Below are 15,407 nucleotides of genomic sequence, written 5' to 3'. Positions count from 1 at the left end.
TGGCCTTGTGAGCTCTCGAGGAAAGCCGTAGGACCAGCTAGCAGGCAGCTACGGGTTCATGATCTCCCTCTCTAGACGCCAGGAAAATGACCCTCAGTGGCTCCGCTCTATCTCTGCTTTAGTCCCTGCCCCAGGCCTAGAGAACGTGGCCGGCTAGTCCTTGTTCTTTGCCTCCCTCCTCTCTGACCTCCTCCTGCTTCCTCTCCTTGCACCTTTTTCTGGGTTCGGCTGCAGTACCCATTACCTGGCAGATGTAGTGCAACGGATGAAGGCCAGACACTGGCGAACACGGAAGAAAGGGAGGAGGAGGGCGCAGAGGGCTGGTCTGGGGCTGGGCCAGAGCTTAGGTTTATGCATTCCCAGAGTAGACTGGAGAGAAAGAGGCACTGGGCCTGGCTGGGCCGCCAGATCCCAATCACTCTTCTCCTCTGGCTAGTCCAGGAGCTGCGGCTGATGAGGGCCCCTCTGGCCTCTGGCCTTGGCCTCTCTGAGGGCCTCTCTCCCAGTGCTGCTCTGCATGTCGGCAAAGAGGCCTGGGTAAGGCCGAGGCTCAGGCCTGCCTTTGACCACTGTCCCGCTAGCCAAGCAGAGGCGGGAGGGACCTGCCCCTGGGAGCCCAACTTTATACCTGCTGTGGGCTGAGAAAGGATCAGGAGCGTGGGCCGAGGGCTCGAGTTTCATCGCACTGGAGCTTTCTGGCGCATGGGGAAGCCTTGTAGGTCAGCCAGAAAAAGGGAGGTGGGGGTGGGGGTGAATGAGCCAGCAGGCAGTATAGGCTGGAAGTGGGGGGGGGTGGTAAAGAGAGGGAGACTCAGGAGAGATCGAGGACAAGGAGCTGGGAGGCCAGCAAAGGCACCGAGCCCATCTCAGAAGCCTGGGCCTGGTCCTTGCTCCCTGTTATAAAGACAACCACTTGCCGGGGTCCATTTGATCACACCCGGAGAACGTTGCCTTTCCATAAACCTTTTATGGGGCTGGGGAAAGTTGTGACAACCTCTCTCATACTCCGGCGTTTACAGTTGGCGAGGAGAGACCCTCCAAGATGAGGAGGGAGAGGGAGGAGGCTTTGGAACAGCCCCTCCTATGGAAAGTCACCCCGGCTGCTCTGCTGCCTGCCCAGCACACTCCCCAATAACTAGTCCTGGAGCCTGTCACAGCCAGGGAGGGATTTCCTCAACTGAGACTCATGTTAAAATATCCTAAAGGTTGACAGATCGATGGGGTTTAGAGGGGAGGGAGTTCTGGGGTGTGGGGTGGGGGTGGAGAGGGGTAAAGGGGAGGGGGAAACGGAGAATGGGGAGGGGGGTGGAACAGTGACACTGATTCTTGTCAGATCCTCCGAGATTGTGTGAAAGCCAAGGCTAAAGACAGAGAAAAAAGGCAATGCTCAGAACCCGGGCTGCAGCAGCGTTTTGTCTCTCCCTTCATTCCCCTCTTGGTCTTCGTCTCTACCCCATGTTCCATATTCCCTGTTTACTTCTTCTGCGGCACTGTGCTGGCAAGAAAGGAGCAGCTTGTAGACAAGACCGTTAGAGGGAAAGAAAGAAAGGAGTAGAATTTGAGTTGGCTTTTATTTGGGGAACCTAACTTTATCGGTAGAGCTGGGCTCTAAGAGGCTTGCCAATGAGCTGAGAATTCTTGGATTTGTAAGGAAAGAAAATCACACTGTGCCATTTCGTGGGTTCTATAGCACTTGCTCTGGCTGCCTTAGCTTCCTTCTGCCTATTCTGTTCAAACCCCAGAAAGGGGGAAAACAGAGAAGCCGCCAGTCTCTCTGTTCAATGCCAAAGCCGGGTAGGCTCTGGGCCCAGATCTTTTCTTCCAGACTCTGCCCCAATCCTAGGTATTCCGTGCTGCCTTCTGTGGGATTTCAAGCTGGTCTTTTAAAAGACCGGAATCCAGAATGTCAGAACTAGAAGGAATAGGTATCAGAGAGACTGCATCCCTTGTCCTAAGCAGGCTCGGGAAAATTATTATTATTATTATTGTTATTATTATTATTATCATTATTATTATTTGCCAACGGATTGAAACAAATACATTCAGAGGCAGAGCAGACAAGCCGCTGAGGTTAGGAAACTGAACCGGTGCTGCGTAGACCTAACACACTGTGGTTGGACCGGAGGAGAGAGAGAAGTCACTGTGCTTTCCCCATTTACAAGAGAAACCAAAACGAGGGGAAGAGAGCTCCTGGGGCACGGAGTCTGCCAGATACCCCTCTTTGCGGATGAGGTGTGCTAGTTCTCTGGGCGTCTGGGCCTCCAGGCTTCTTCCTCTTTAGTTCGCTCGTTCGTTACTTCTCCTGCTCGTTGTCTTGGCCCGAGGCGTCTCGCCTCACTCCTCCACCGAGCCCCGCCCGAGCTGCTAGCGGAGAGCCTGCGTTGGACCAGAACTGAAATTTGGGTCCCAGACTAGTGTTATGCTCTAGGGACAACTAATTCCTGAAGAATTTAACGCCAAATCCCGTCCAAAATCTTTTTTGCCCCTAGGCTGGGCACGGAGAGAAAGAGCAGGGTTAAGAGACACTGGGAGGGCACTGACCTGCCCGCCCCCGCCGCTCCCCCCATCAAATTTTGGGGAAAAAAGAAGGGAGAGCAAGCGACGTGTATCTGTAATTTTATTTAAGTCAGCTCACATACGTGTGCCTTATCCGGAGAGAGGTTTCTGGAACAAGCCAAGGGCAGATTCAGGCTCCCGGATAGCGCTAGGTCGGAGGCGTCATAAACACCCCACTTGTTTACTATCTGATATCAGGGCCCAGGAGCGCTACAGAGATGGTCTCGGTTCCCCCCTCCCGCCATGAAAACGGGGTGCGTGGCTTGGGGAAGGAGGAATCCAGTGGCTAGTCCCAAATCCTGGTGGAGATCTCGCCCCCAGAGTCCTGAGCCCCAGCCCTAGGTGTTGGGGCGTGTGTCTCCCGGCCCATCAATATACATTACATATTTATATAAATTCTCAATTCAGAGGTCGACCTGAGACCAGCATAGCGCCTACGAAACCAAACTGGGAGGGGTCGCTGGGAAACCCTGGCTCTCCATTGGCTGCGGGCGCTCGCCGCGATGCGGGGGGATCTCTAACCCTATTCAGCATGTTTTGTACAAGAAATGTCAGCCAGAAAGGGCTATCTGCTCCCTTCGCCAAATTATCCCACAGCAATGTCATGCTCCGAGAGCCCGGCCGCGAACTCTTTTTTGGTGGACTCGCTGATCAGCTCGGGCAGAGGGGAAGGAGGTGGAGGCGGCGGCGGAGGAGGAGGTGGCGGCGGCGGCGGCGGAGGCGGCGGCTATTACCCTCACTACCTGCCACAAGCGTCCGAGCTGTCCTACGGTCTGCAAAGCTGCGGGCTTTTCCCAGTCCTAAGCAAACGCAATGAAGGAGGCGGCTCGCCGAGCGGCATGGTGCCCTCGTCGCACCCTTACATGTCGGGCATGGAGGTCTGGCTAGATGGCCCCAGGTCGTGTCGTATGGAACAGCCAGATGGTCCGCCGCCCTCTAATCACCAGCCGCAGCCCCAGCAGCCCCAGCAGCAACAGTCCCAGAACCAGCAGCAGCCCCAGAATCACCACCACCACCAGCAGCCACAGCCGCCGCCACCGCCACAGCAGCAGCAGCAGCAGCAGCAGCAGCAGCAACAGCCTCCGCAGTCACAAGCGGCCTCCTGCTCCTTCGCCCAGAACATCAAAGAGGAAAACTCTTATTGTCTCTATGATTCCGACAAATGCCCCAAAAGTTCAACGGCCGCAGAGCTGACCTCCTTCCCCACGCGGGGTCCGCCCGAGGTCTGCGCCCTCAACAGCGGCGGCGGCGGCGGCGGTGGCGTGCCGGTCCCAGGCTATTTCCGCCTGTCTCAAGCCTATGGCACCGGCAGCTCCAAGAGCTATAACGCGGTCGCCGCAGCGGCGGCTGCAGCAGGATCGGGGGCGCAGCTGGGCGCCTCCCCGTTCCCCCAGCAGCCCCAAGTTCGCTTCGACTCGCAGCCGGCTCTTGCTTCGGTCTCTGCTGAGACGAGCAGGAAGGAGAGCTCCTTGGAGTCGCCTCCCCCTACGGCCTTAGCTTGTGGCTCCCAGGCAGCGGAGGAAGAGACCCAGGCGTCGTCCTCAGCCGCAGAGGAGCTGTCTCCCGCTCCCTCGGAGAGCAGCAAACCCTCTCCGGAAAAAGACCCCATAGGTAAGTGTGCATAAGCCACGGACCTGCCAGAAGGGAAAGGGAACGGAGAGAGCGCCAGCGACAGAAGGACCAAGAAAGAACAGGGGAGAGAGAGCCAGCTAAGGGGACCAAGAAGGGAGAAGGGGGGGGGAAGGAGAGAAAGGGGGACAGAAAGACGAGAGGCAGAAAGAAAGCCCCAGAAACAGCAGAGAAGTGGCAAGGAACCCCGAAGAGAGAAGAGGAAGTCCAGTAGCCGGCAGGCTCGGTCTGGCACGCAGCTCCACTCCAACTGACCTTGTGAACTTGGTTTAGTATTTTTTTTTTTAATATTTGGGCGTGGGGACGCAGTAAAAATTAATGTCCAGCTTAGAGTGCTGCCGACACCCTGCCTCCACTCTCTAGCCCCAGACTTGTTCGCCAGGAAAGCTAGGTTGAAGGTGATCAGGACCAGGAGGCCAGGGAGCGACCCTCTTCAAAAACCTCCTTCTCAGAATCCCCAACTCAACTTCCCCAACCCACCGGCCCAGCCTCGCCTGCGAGGAGAAGGTGGGTTCGCAGATAATAAGGCTGTTTGTAAAGCTTCCAAAATAATCAGCCGCCGGCGCCAATAAATAAGCCCTATTAACAGGCGAAGTTGTAGTTTACGATCCCAAATGCCTTTTGCAAAGTCACAGTCGCGATGAGATCCTCCTTCCAAGGAGCAATTGAAGGGAATCTCTTCTGACACCCACAGCCTAGTCCAGTCTACCCCAGCCCTAGAGCTTGGAGCCAGAGCATAGTAGGGTTTTTCCTCCCTCTTTTTACCTTGGGATCCCCCTAGTTCCTATGTTCTTGGCTGGGGCTTGGGGATGACACCTAGTCGATTGTTTTCCCTCTTTTCCTTTGGCACGAACTCAACCATCTCCCCCCATCCCCACGCCCACCTTCAGTCCAGTAGAGACCAGTTGGGGTAGCAGCCAAGGTCCCCTCCCCCCAGCCTTTCCCCTGCTGACCCTGGGGCAATAATGGGACTCCCTGCCCCCAAGCTCAGGGGGGCAGAGGAAATGCTTGTCTGCGAAAGGGAAGGAAAGGCAAAGAAAGGCGTTAAGTTCAAGATATACGGCCGCCCTTCTCCCGGTGCCCGGCATTCGCTTCCAAGCTCTCCTCCGCGCCCTCCCCGCTAGCTCCCTTTGTGTGAAAACAGGTGTTTGGAAAACCAATTAAAACGCAATTTGGGGGGTGTGGGGTGTTCTTATGGGGGAAGAAAGATCCAGGAGGCCTTTAGAAAATGTCTTTTAATGAAGGAGCCCCCCCTCCTCGGCATGACCAAAGCGGAGATTTGAACCCCTTTCTCTCTTTAGCTCTCAGCCCTCCCCACATCCTTCTTTTCCACAGTCTGGGGTCCATTAGGAACTATGTGCCGGAAAAGCTTTTCAACTTCGTCTTGGGCAAAAGCAGCCCGAGGGCTCCCCGAGAGCCTGAGTCAGAGAGGGCGCCTGCTACCAGTCAGGGTCCTCAGTATGCTGGTGCTCTAATGTGGGCCTCGTCCTAACTTGCCTTCCCCCCGCCCCCCCTTTTTCCCCTCCTCTGTCTTCCCCTCCCTTTCTTTTCCTTCCCTGCTTTCTCTTCTCCGACCCCAGGCAATGCCAAAGGTGAGAACGCGGCTAACTGGCTGACAGCGAAGAGTGGCCGGAAGAAGCGATGCCCCTACACCAAGCACCAGACTCTGGAGCTGGAGAAAGAATTTCTTTTCAACATGTACCTAACTCGAGAGCGGCGCCTAGAGATCAGCCGCAGCGTCCATCTCACAGACAGACAGGTTAAGATCTGGTTTCAGAACCGACGGATGAAACTGAAGAAAATGAACCGAGAGAACAGAATCCGGGAGCTCACAGCCAACTTTAACTTTTCTTGATGAACCTCCAAACGACCACCCCGTTTTGACGATGAAAAGAGCCAGTAACCCTTCTTCCTAGGCGCTAGAGATTCGCACCTGTATCACCCGGAGTCACAAGTTGTTTTTTTTTTCCTCCCATCCCTTTTTCCATTCTCCATCTATTCGTAGCAGCTTTGCAGGGTGGGATTGGGTGGGGGTTGTTTGGTTTGTTTGTCTTGTTTCCTGGGGGTAAGTGGGGAGGGGGAGACATACCGCCAAAACAAGCAAACAAACAAACAACTACAAAAACACGGGCAGACGCTTCTAGCGACGTCTTGGGCTGAGCTTCTTCGCCTCCCTGGTTCCCCACTCCTTCCACGAGCCAAGTGTCATCTCTCAGAGGGCTGCGCGTGTCTAGCCAGGCTTCGAGTCCAGGCGACCCTGGCGACAAGAGTGTACTCATTGTAAGCTCTAAGGTGTCTGTGGGGAGGTGACGGGTGAGTAGTCGAGGCTTTCCATTTCGCGTTCAGGTCAGGTTGGGGGGATGGGGTGCTATAAGACTGTTTCTGGGGGTGTGTGCTGCCGTTCCTAGTTCCCTTTCTTTTTTTTACTAAGAGAAGGACTTCACCGCCAACATGCAGGGTGAAAACAAGGGCGTGATGTTGTGTTGGGGGGAAGAGAAAGAGGGAAAGGCGTTGAGAGGGAGAAAAGGGGAGAGAAAAAGCGGGTTTCCTTCTCTCTTTTCTCTGTAAAATATCACAGCTTTAAATTTTGATGAGGAAAGGGATACCTCTCTTGACTCCATCCAAGGTCTTGTGTTGCTTCGGCATTAAATGTTCACACTTACCTCTGACTCCCGCTATCTTCCCTGTTGTAGATAGTGACCTAATGTAGTTTTGCTTATTATATTATGTGGAATTAGTGAATTTTTGTCTCTAAGTAATGTTACCACTGGTAGCACGTGACAAGCACACACAATTCTCCCTGCCTTATGGAGAGGAGGGAGTAAATTTCGCTTTTATTTTGCTCACTGATATTCATGGAACCCTTCAGAGGACTCTAGCAGACGGGATAGAAGAGAGAGAAAGGGAGACATTGTTCGAATTTCCTTTATACTGTGAAGTTACATGCATAAAAGGGTCAAACCTGTAGGTGCAGAAAAAAGAGAACTCTAAGTACAAATCTGTATAAATGTCTATTATTATTAAAGAATTGCCAATACTGTTTGAAGCAAATGCATTCTATCGTTATTATAAATGTTAGTCCTAGCTCTATTTACTTCTTACTCTAAATCAGAATAAATTAATATTGTAATGCTGCTGTGCGTGGAAAAAAAAAAAGACAATGTTTCTGTTCTTATATAGAAGAATAAAAGCCGTGGAATGAAGCCTTTTAATTTTACCTCTTTTGTGACTGTTTATCTTCACCACCCACTTTATCTCGTCCCCAACTTTTACAACAGGAATAGTGCCTGGACTCCCTGCAATTACTCGAGGCATCCATTTAAATATTACCTAGACAGTCGTAATTTGTCTCGGCCGTAGAGCAATGCAGCTCTAAGGTTTGTGGGCTTTTGTTCCTTTTATGACTTGCTAGTATATCTGGATTGTTGCTGACTTGGACAAGCGAGTGGTTTCAGTCGAGTGAGGAGCTGCATAGACAGAGGAAGCCACAGAGTATTTCTGGAGGATAGAAAATGGATCAGAGATCGATTTTTTTTTTCTTTGTTTGTTTTTGGTTTGGCTTGGTTTGCGTCTGACACCCAATCTCAGTGAATCGTGGTTTTTGCCTAGGCAGGAAGCAGGCCATAGGTGCCATCTACAACCCTCGGATGCCTTGGGAGATGCTGGGAAGGTGAGCCCCTAAGAGGGAGTTGGTGGAGGGCGAGAGACAGTGTGCCCCAAGCCCAACTTCCCCCCTCCACAAAGCTCCTCTCAACTCTGGTTGCCCCCTCCCTTACCCCCACCTAAGCCTTCTGCCTACCTGGTTGCTTTAGCCTGGGGAAGAAAGGAGGTTTTTGCCTTGCCAGATTAAAGTGGAAGTGGGGGGGGGGGGGCAGCGGCACCGAGAGGGCGCTGGGGGAGTGTTTGAAGAGAAGAGGAAGAGGAGGGGGGAGAAGGAAGTGGGGAGGGGGCAGCGCCTACAGGCTTGGCTAGTCCAAGCCACTGGGCCAACTACTACAAGACAGACTTTGAACCCGATGCTCAGCTCAGTCCTTTAGGGCTTTATGGTAGGCCCATTAACGCCCTCCCCTTTTCTCCACGGTTCGCCCTTCTTGAAGGTTTGGGAAAAACAAATGCACACACCGGATCTCTCTCTCGCTCTCTCGCTCTCTCACTGACTCTCTCTCTCTCGCTCTCTCGCTCTCTCACTGACTCTCTCTCTCTCTCTCTCTCTCTCTCTCTCTCTCTCTTTCGCTCTCGTTCTCTCCCTCTCTCTCGCTCTCTTGCTCTTGCTCTCTCCCTCTCCTTCCTTTCCCTCCTCCCTCCCTGTCCCTCTATCCCTCTCGCCCTCCCTTCTCTGTCTTTTCCTTTCCTTTTCCCATTTCAAGCAGTCATAAGACTGCAGCGGTGGTGGTGGCGGCGGCGGTGGCGGCAGCGGCGGTTCCGGGCAGGTTGGAGCAACGGCGCCTTGGGCTGGGTTTTGACCTGATTTTTTTTTCTCTCTCTATAGCGAAATCCCTGCTTAAGGAGCCAGGCCTTGGGGGAGCAGCAGAACTGGTCTGTGATTTAGGTAGTTTCCTGTTGTTGGGGCTCCACCTTTCTCTCGACAGCACGATACTGCCTTCATTACTTCAGTTGAATTCGTCACCAGGTATAGAGAGCCGGAGGGCAGGGGGCCGAAGACAGGGGCCGTGAATGGACCTCAAAGCGTCACGTCCAAATGCCACTACTCCCTCAGGGAGCGCAGAACCTCGCCGTCTCCTGCTTTTCTCGGATCCCGGGAATGCGGAGACCAAAGAGCACCCAGTCCTCCTCCCTCTTCTCCGTCCCCTATTCTTTCCTCCCTTCCCTATCTCTTCCCATCCCCTTTTCCGCCACTACCCCCCAACCTGGGGGCAGGTATGGTCAGGTTAGCTCGCTTGGCGGCGGCGGAGGCGTGGTAGGAATTTCTCAGCTAGGGGCCATTCAAGGTCAGGTGCGGTTTGCTGAGGAATGGGGGCTTCGGGTGCTTGGACCCGCGTTTCAGCTGTCCTTGCCTTTTGCGTAAAAGTCCAAGGCCTCTCGTTTCTGGGAGAGAATTAGAAGAAGCCTGGAAATATGGGTGAAACCCCAAGACCTCTAATCTAGGCTTTTTGAGGAAGGGCCAAGGTGGAAGGAAGTCGGGGTCTGTTCTTTCTGTCTCTGTCTCTGTCTGTCTCCCTCTCTTTCCTTTCCTCCTCTCTCCTCTAGATTTCCTTCTCCTTTAATTTGGCCTTTGGGGCACAGGTCTGGTTTGTGGGCTAATCCTGCGGATTCACTTTGGTCCTCCTGCTCAGGTGCTGCGGTTAGGTTTGGGGGAAAGCTGAGATCTCCACTGTTTAACTCGAGAAAGAATGAGGTCCCCAAGAGAGGATAAAAAATCGAGGCAGATACTCCACTTTGGCCTGGTAGCGTTCGCAAGGCCTCGGTTACGATCACGATTAGGCAGCGGCCAGGCGCCAGCATTCCTTTGAGGCGGACTGAACAACAGCGACCTCGCTGGGTCTGTCGTGGGGAGCCTCACACGTCAGGCTTTGTTACTTGGACACCAAACAAGAACCAGGAACCGGGGAACCCGGGAGAAATGGGGACTGGTGGAAAAACAAGAGGGACCAGAGAGGTTCTGCAGGCTGAGCGTGTGGATGGGGGTAGTGGTGGTGGCAAGCCGCTCCCTTGCACTGTGCCAGGAGCTGAGGCTAATTGAGTGGGCTGGGGCAAGGAAGCTCTTCGGAGAGAATTCTCTGAGAAAACCCGGTAGGAGCCAAACCGGCAGACAGATTCTGCGGTTGTCCCTAGGGCAGAGCTTTGCAACAGTCCTTCTTCTGTCTAAGTTAGGAAAGTGTGTGTGCGCAGAAAATGTGACCCTCTCGGGCAATGTAGTCCCAGGTTATTAGAATAAATCTTTCTATATCTACTACATTAAATGCATGGCTTTGTCCAGTGAATTTTGTTTAAGAGTCAGAAGAATTTGGAAGGAAAATCGTTTGGAAAGGCCCATTTCCAGATCCAGGGAGTTTAATTCAGGATGGCCGTGGAGAGGAACTACAAAACTCTAGGGAATTCACTCCGAAGTTGAGGGCCTGTCCCCAGGTGGAGTCTATTCGGAGGCAAGAGGCAAGGGACATTTCCCCTTCGAGCCGGGCTTGCAACAACAACAGAAAGGCCCCTTCCGTCCCACGCGGTGCCAAAATACGGGCAAAATAGCCACTCTTTCTCCCAGCCTTTTGGGCCAGCCTGGAGGGGGCCTTTTATTTTTTTTCTTTAATGAGAGAAAACGCAATAGTTGTCCTTTCCCAACCTGCCGCTGTTCAGTTTGCTCTGAAGGCCACTGCGAGTCTCGGATTAACCTCTGGTGCTTGTGGTCTATGGAGGGTCGTTAGAGAGCCTGGCGCGGTGGCGACGTCTACTATTCAATTCATTTGCTATGCAGTACCCTTAAAAAAGAATTATATGCAGAGAGGAGAGCGGTTCTTAATTACACTAGCTTATTAGGCTGGCAGCTAGGGTATTTTTCTCTGAAACAAACAAAAAACCCCAACCGTTGCTTTCACATTTAAAATAAAAACCTAGGCCAACGCACTGATCTCTCCAAATGGGGCTTGGAATTTTTCCTCCTCAGCCTCTTTCAAGCGCTGTAATTCGCCGAGTATCAATTATTCAGCTATGATTCAGTTTAGGAATAATTAGACAGTTTGAAAGAACAGCTACTTTTCTTGGTGGTGGTGGTGGTGATTGTTCGGCATTTCTCTAGGTTGAAACTGAGAAAGGACGGGGTGGGGTTGCCTCGGTTCAGAGCCTGTAAAGTCTATTGCGCTTAGCTAAATCTGCAGCGTTAACAACGAACAAAATTGTCCTTAAGTAAGGACCAGCAGCCTCCGAACGATGCCAGAGGACTGTTCCGGACCCCTCGTCCTTTCTTTGTTTATGAGGAAGCGATTAAAAAAAAAAAAAAAAAAAAAAAAAAAAAAAAAAGACAGAATAAAATCAGGGAGCCCTGAAGGCTAGCCCTGGAACTAAGCAAGCGGACCGACCAGGGCTAAGTTGGAGGTCATTGTGTACCTAACTTCATTCACGTCCATTCCATATTTTTTTAGGAAGCCAACAGGCCGGCCTTCCTAGAACTGCTGCGTCTTGCTCTGTTCTCTGACTGCCTCAGTGAGATAAGACCCTCACAGCTTCTTATCACTTCGAATCAGCCGTGGATTTGGGAGAAAGAATGGGATTTCTCTGAGATTTCTGTTGTTAGCTGCTGAGAAAACTTGAACAAGAGGAAAGAGGAAAGAAAAAAGAGGGGGGAGAGAGGAAAGAGCTAACAGAAATGTAAAGTTAATGAGAAACATATTTTTGCATGTGGAATATTCACACGTGAATTTAATTATTACCCAGTTGCAAGTCCTCACGACTTTCTACTTAGGACTGGGTTTTTCAAATTAACAGGGAGGCAGCCTGCTCTTCCCCCCCCCCCCTCCCCAGCCCCTATGGCAATTGGGGGGGGGCGAAATAAAGAGGCCCCTCCCCCCCAAAAAAGCAACGGAAGAAGGAATTCAAGTCAAAAGCTCCATTCTCTCTCAGTGCTGGACCCTTACTTTAATTCCTAACACTGGACTTGAGCTGAAGGACGGCTCACTTGTTTTGCTCGAGGACTGTAATCCTCCGCTCAGTTTGGATATAGGGTGTGTGAACCTAGCAGACTAGAGGCATCCAACAAATTAATTAAAAAACAAAACAAAACAATTCTTTCCCTTACCCAGGGCCTGTGAACGATTGTGAAGGGGTTTCCAGATACCTACAGAGAGAGCTCTTCTCCTGCCTTCCCATGGCAATGGGCAGAGGAAGGAAAGGAAGAAGGGAGGGCTGATGGGCTTGTTCTGTTGCTGGGCATGCATTTTTCAAGACTTCCCAGACTTTGATAAACACTTGCCCCTTTCCAGGCGTGGGCTTCGGGCAAGCTTCTTCCTGGGTGCTCAACCCCTCTGGAAGGCTTGCCCGAGTAGTCGGAGCTCGAACAGAATTCTTTGCCTGACCGCGGGGCTCAGGGTTGGACCGGGGCCCCAGGACGAGGCCTCGGAGCTACCCCTTCAGCTTTGCTGAAGCTTCTCGGAGCCTGCTCGGGTACCCGCTGGACGTAGCCACTGGTCCCCACGACAGCCTTTCTCGCCCAACTCTGGGCCAGCGTGCTTATCTCCCCAGAGCCTGAGAGGAGCAGGCGGCGGCGGCATTCGTGTGTGTGCTTGTGTGTGTGTGTGTGTGTGTGTGTGTGTGTGTGTGTGTGTGTGTGTGTTCGAACTAGTGCGGCTTGGAGTGTGCAAAGTAGAAAAAAACAAACAAACACTAAAGCGGGAGAAGAAATCTGTAAGCACCCGGTTGCAGCGGCCGGAGATGCTTTCCGGGCTCGAGTCTTTTTTGTTGGGGTCCTTTTTTGTTGTGTCCTGAGGGGCGCAACAGCCAGCCTGCGCCGGACAGGGTGGGAGAAAGGGGAGTCTGCAGTCTGGGCGTCCTAGGCCCGTAGCCTGGGAGCGGAGATGTGTATGGAGATGCTGGAGGGCGGCCGGGAGCGCCCCGGGAAAACTCCGGTATTCCTTGGGATCGAGGCCCACGGGGCCCCGGGATCCGTCCCGGGGCTGGGGCCAGGGCGTTGGGCGTCGGGGCCAGTCGGGAAGCAGGCAGTGCCTTTGACTTTCGGCTGGAGGCTCCGGCCGCGCATGGCGCGGCGCGGCACGGAGCGGTTATTTACAGTGAGCTCCCAAACCAAACACAATAGTATAATTTAACCTTTCCGAGCACTCGTAAATTTTTACTACGGGGAGACACGGCGAGGCAAATGAATATGCCTTTCCTTCCTGCCTTCCTACCAGCCCCGTGGCTCTCGCAACAATAACTCCTTATGAAATATCATAAATATATATTTAAATACAGTACAGCGAGAATGCGATTTTGCTTTTTTATGGCTTCAATTATTGTATAATTTTATGTGGAGGTCTCGGCTCCCCAGGTTTTCGCAGGGAGCTCTGCCTCACTGATGGCGTGATTAATTGTGATATAAAATAGTCCGCTTAAAAAGGGGGTAGTCAGACCCAACCTGATCTTTTAATCTCCGTTGGCCACAATTAAAACAAACTTTATCGTAGAACTCAAATATCCCTTTGCATAAAAACATATGGCTTTGCTATAAAAATTATGACTGGAAAACACTGGCCCATTAATAGCCTGCGGAGTGATTTATACTTTATTGTTCTGCTGGCCCGGCACGTGACACGGCCAGCCAATGGCGTGACAGGCAGCCTTCAACTTATTAGGTGACTGTACTTCTCCCCGGGACCAAGTTGTTACATGAAATCTGCAGTTTCATAATTTCCGCAGGTCCGGCGTCGGGGCGGCGGCGGCGGCGTTGTCGTCGCGTGGCCATGTCGACTTCAGGGACCCTGAGCAATTACTACGTGGACTCGTTCCTGCTCCACGAGAGCGAAGAGCTGGTCCCGTCCCGTTACGGCCCCGGCGCCCTGGCGCAGCCCGCCCGGCAGCCGGCGTTAGGGGAGCACCCGGACTTCAGCCCGTGCAGCTTCCAATCGAAGGCGTCGGTCTTCGGCACTTCCTGGAACCCGGTGCACCCGCCGAGCGCCAACAATGTGCCCGCCGTCTACCACCCCTATGTGCACCACCAGGCGCCCGTAGCGGCGGCCCCTGACGGCAGGTACATGCGTTCCTGGCTGGAGCCCATGCCGGGCTCTCTGTCCTTCCCGGGTTTACCTTCCAGCAGGCATTACGGCATTAAACCTGAACCGCTCTCGGCCAGAAGGGGTGACTGTACCACGTTTGACACTCACACTTTGTCTCTGTCTGACTATGCTTGTGGTTCTCCTCCAGTTGATAGGGATAAGCAGCCCAGCGAAGGTGCGTTCTCGGAAAACAATGGAGACAGTGAGGCCGGCGGGGACAAACCACCCATTGATCCGAGTAAGTGACAGGCGGACACCCTTCTTCCCCTGCACCCCCGCTGCCTGCCTCCTGCTCGAACTGCCCACTGCCAGGACTGAGAGCTACTACTGCTTGGGAAGGATCCCTCACTCTTCCTCCTCTTTTTTTCTCCATCTCTCTATCCCTTCTTTGCCTTTTCTCTCCTGTTCTGTCCCTGTCCCTTCCCCCTTCCTTCCCCCTTCAGTCTCTGTCTCTCTGTCTCTGTCTCCCTTTCTCTCTCTGTCTCTCTCTCTGTCTCTCTCTGTCTCTCTTTCTCCCTCTCTCTCCCTCTCTTTATCTCTGTCTGTCTCTCTGTCTCTCTGTCTCTCTGTCTCTCTGTCTCTCTCTCTCTCTCTCTCTCTCTCTTCCTCTCTCTCTCCCTCTCCCTCTCCCTCTCTCTCCCTCTCTTTATCTCTGTCTCTGTCTTTCTGTCTCTGTCTCTCTGTGCCTCTCACCCTTCTTCCCTTCCCTTCCCCCTTCTACCTGTCCAGACACCCCCCTCATCCCCACTCCCACTAGGAGGCAGAAGTCAGGACTTGCTGGTTTAGATGGAATGGATGAAACACTCCCTTTCCTCTCCGCCCCCTTCCCCAAATCCAGAACTGAGGTGGAGGGGGTGGTGCTGGAGGGCGTGGGGGGTGGGAGGCAAAGGGAGGAGAGATGTAGGGTGGAGTATGGGGCTTTTGGTGAGGGGAAAATGCCACCGAAACCAGGACATCTTTCCCTTCCCCAACGCTGTGATTAGAACTTTCTGGTGTGTGCCTTCTGGACTCCAGGGACAAAGTTACTTTGGGTCGATTCTTCGAAAGCATGGGATGCTAATATATTCTTTTGTGAGACATGTATGGTCACTGGCCACAACTCCAGCAGCAGCGGGAGTAATAACATAATTCCCCCCGGCTGGGGGAACCCTGACCTGGGGGAGAGAAAAGACCATGCTTGACCTAAATTCATTTCCCTCGGCTGACTGCTGTATAAACTATCTAGAATGCAGCACATTGAACCTCAAGCGGCAGCGGCAGCCTCAAATATCATGCTATGCAAATAAGCTTCATAAGCAATCCGAGCTTAATTCAACCAGCTGGAGAGACGTGGTCTTCCAGGGAAAGCACACAGGAAGGTCAAAATGAAGAGGGGGAGGAGGGAGAGAGGAAGGGGAAAAGAGGAGGGAGGGGAGGGAAGGAGGGGAGAGAGAGAGAGAGAGAGAGAGAGAGAGAGAGAGAGAGAGAGAGAGTGAGAGAGAGAGAGAGAGAGAGAGAGAGAGAGAGAGA

At 52.9% G+C, this 15,407-nt stretch overlaps 2 protein-coding genes across 2 annotated transcripts in view; both read left to right on the top strand.

The window, feature by feature from the left end:
• Positions 1-2,474: 2,474 nt before the first annotated feature.
• On the top strand, positions 2,475-6,184 carry HOXA10 (homeobox A10). Its single transcript, XM_044677652.1, has 2 exons — positions 2,475-4,167; positions 5,766-6,184. The coding sequence occupies exons 1-2, from the start codon at positions 3,105-3,107 to the stop codon at positions 6,038-6,040; spliced, it is 1,338 nt and encodes a 445-aa protein (XP_044533587.1). The 5' UTR covers positions 2,475-3,104; the 3' UTR covers positions 6,041-6,184.
• Positions 6,185-12,481: 6,297 nt separating this feature from the next.
• The window catches only part of HOXA9 (homeobox A9), a 9,897-nt gene continuing 6,971 nt past the window's right edge, over positions 12,482-15,407 (top strand). Inside the window, exon 1 of the mRNA XM_044677653.1 lies at positions 12,482-14,136. Coding sequence (XP_044533588.1) covers positions 13,587-14,136 — 550 coding nt within the window. The 5' untranslated portion in view covers positions 12,482-13,586. The remainder of the gene's footprint in view (positions 14,137-15,407) is intronic.

Source organism: Gracilinanus agilis, chromosome 5, assembly GCF_016433145.1.
Source record: "Gracilinanus agilis isolate LMUSP501 chromosome 5, AgileGrace, whole genome shotgun sequence".
In the NCBI taxonomy this organism is placed as follows: domain Eukaryota; kingdom Metazoa; phylum Chordata; class Mammalia; order Didelphimorphia; family Didelphidae; genus Gracilinanus; species Gracilinanus agilis.
This window is presented reverse-complemented; position numbering and strand designations above follow the sequence as displayed.

Coding starts and splice junctions, on each gene's coding strand:
- HOXA10 (XM_044677652.1), top strand. CDS start 3,105: ATGTCAGCCAGAAAGGGCTATCTGCTCCCTTCGCCAAATTATCCCACA. Junction 4,168..5,765: donor TCCGGAAAAAGACCCCATAG/GTAAGTGTGCAT, acceptor CTCCGACCCCAG/GCAATGCCAAAGGTGAGAAC.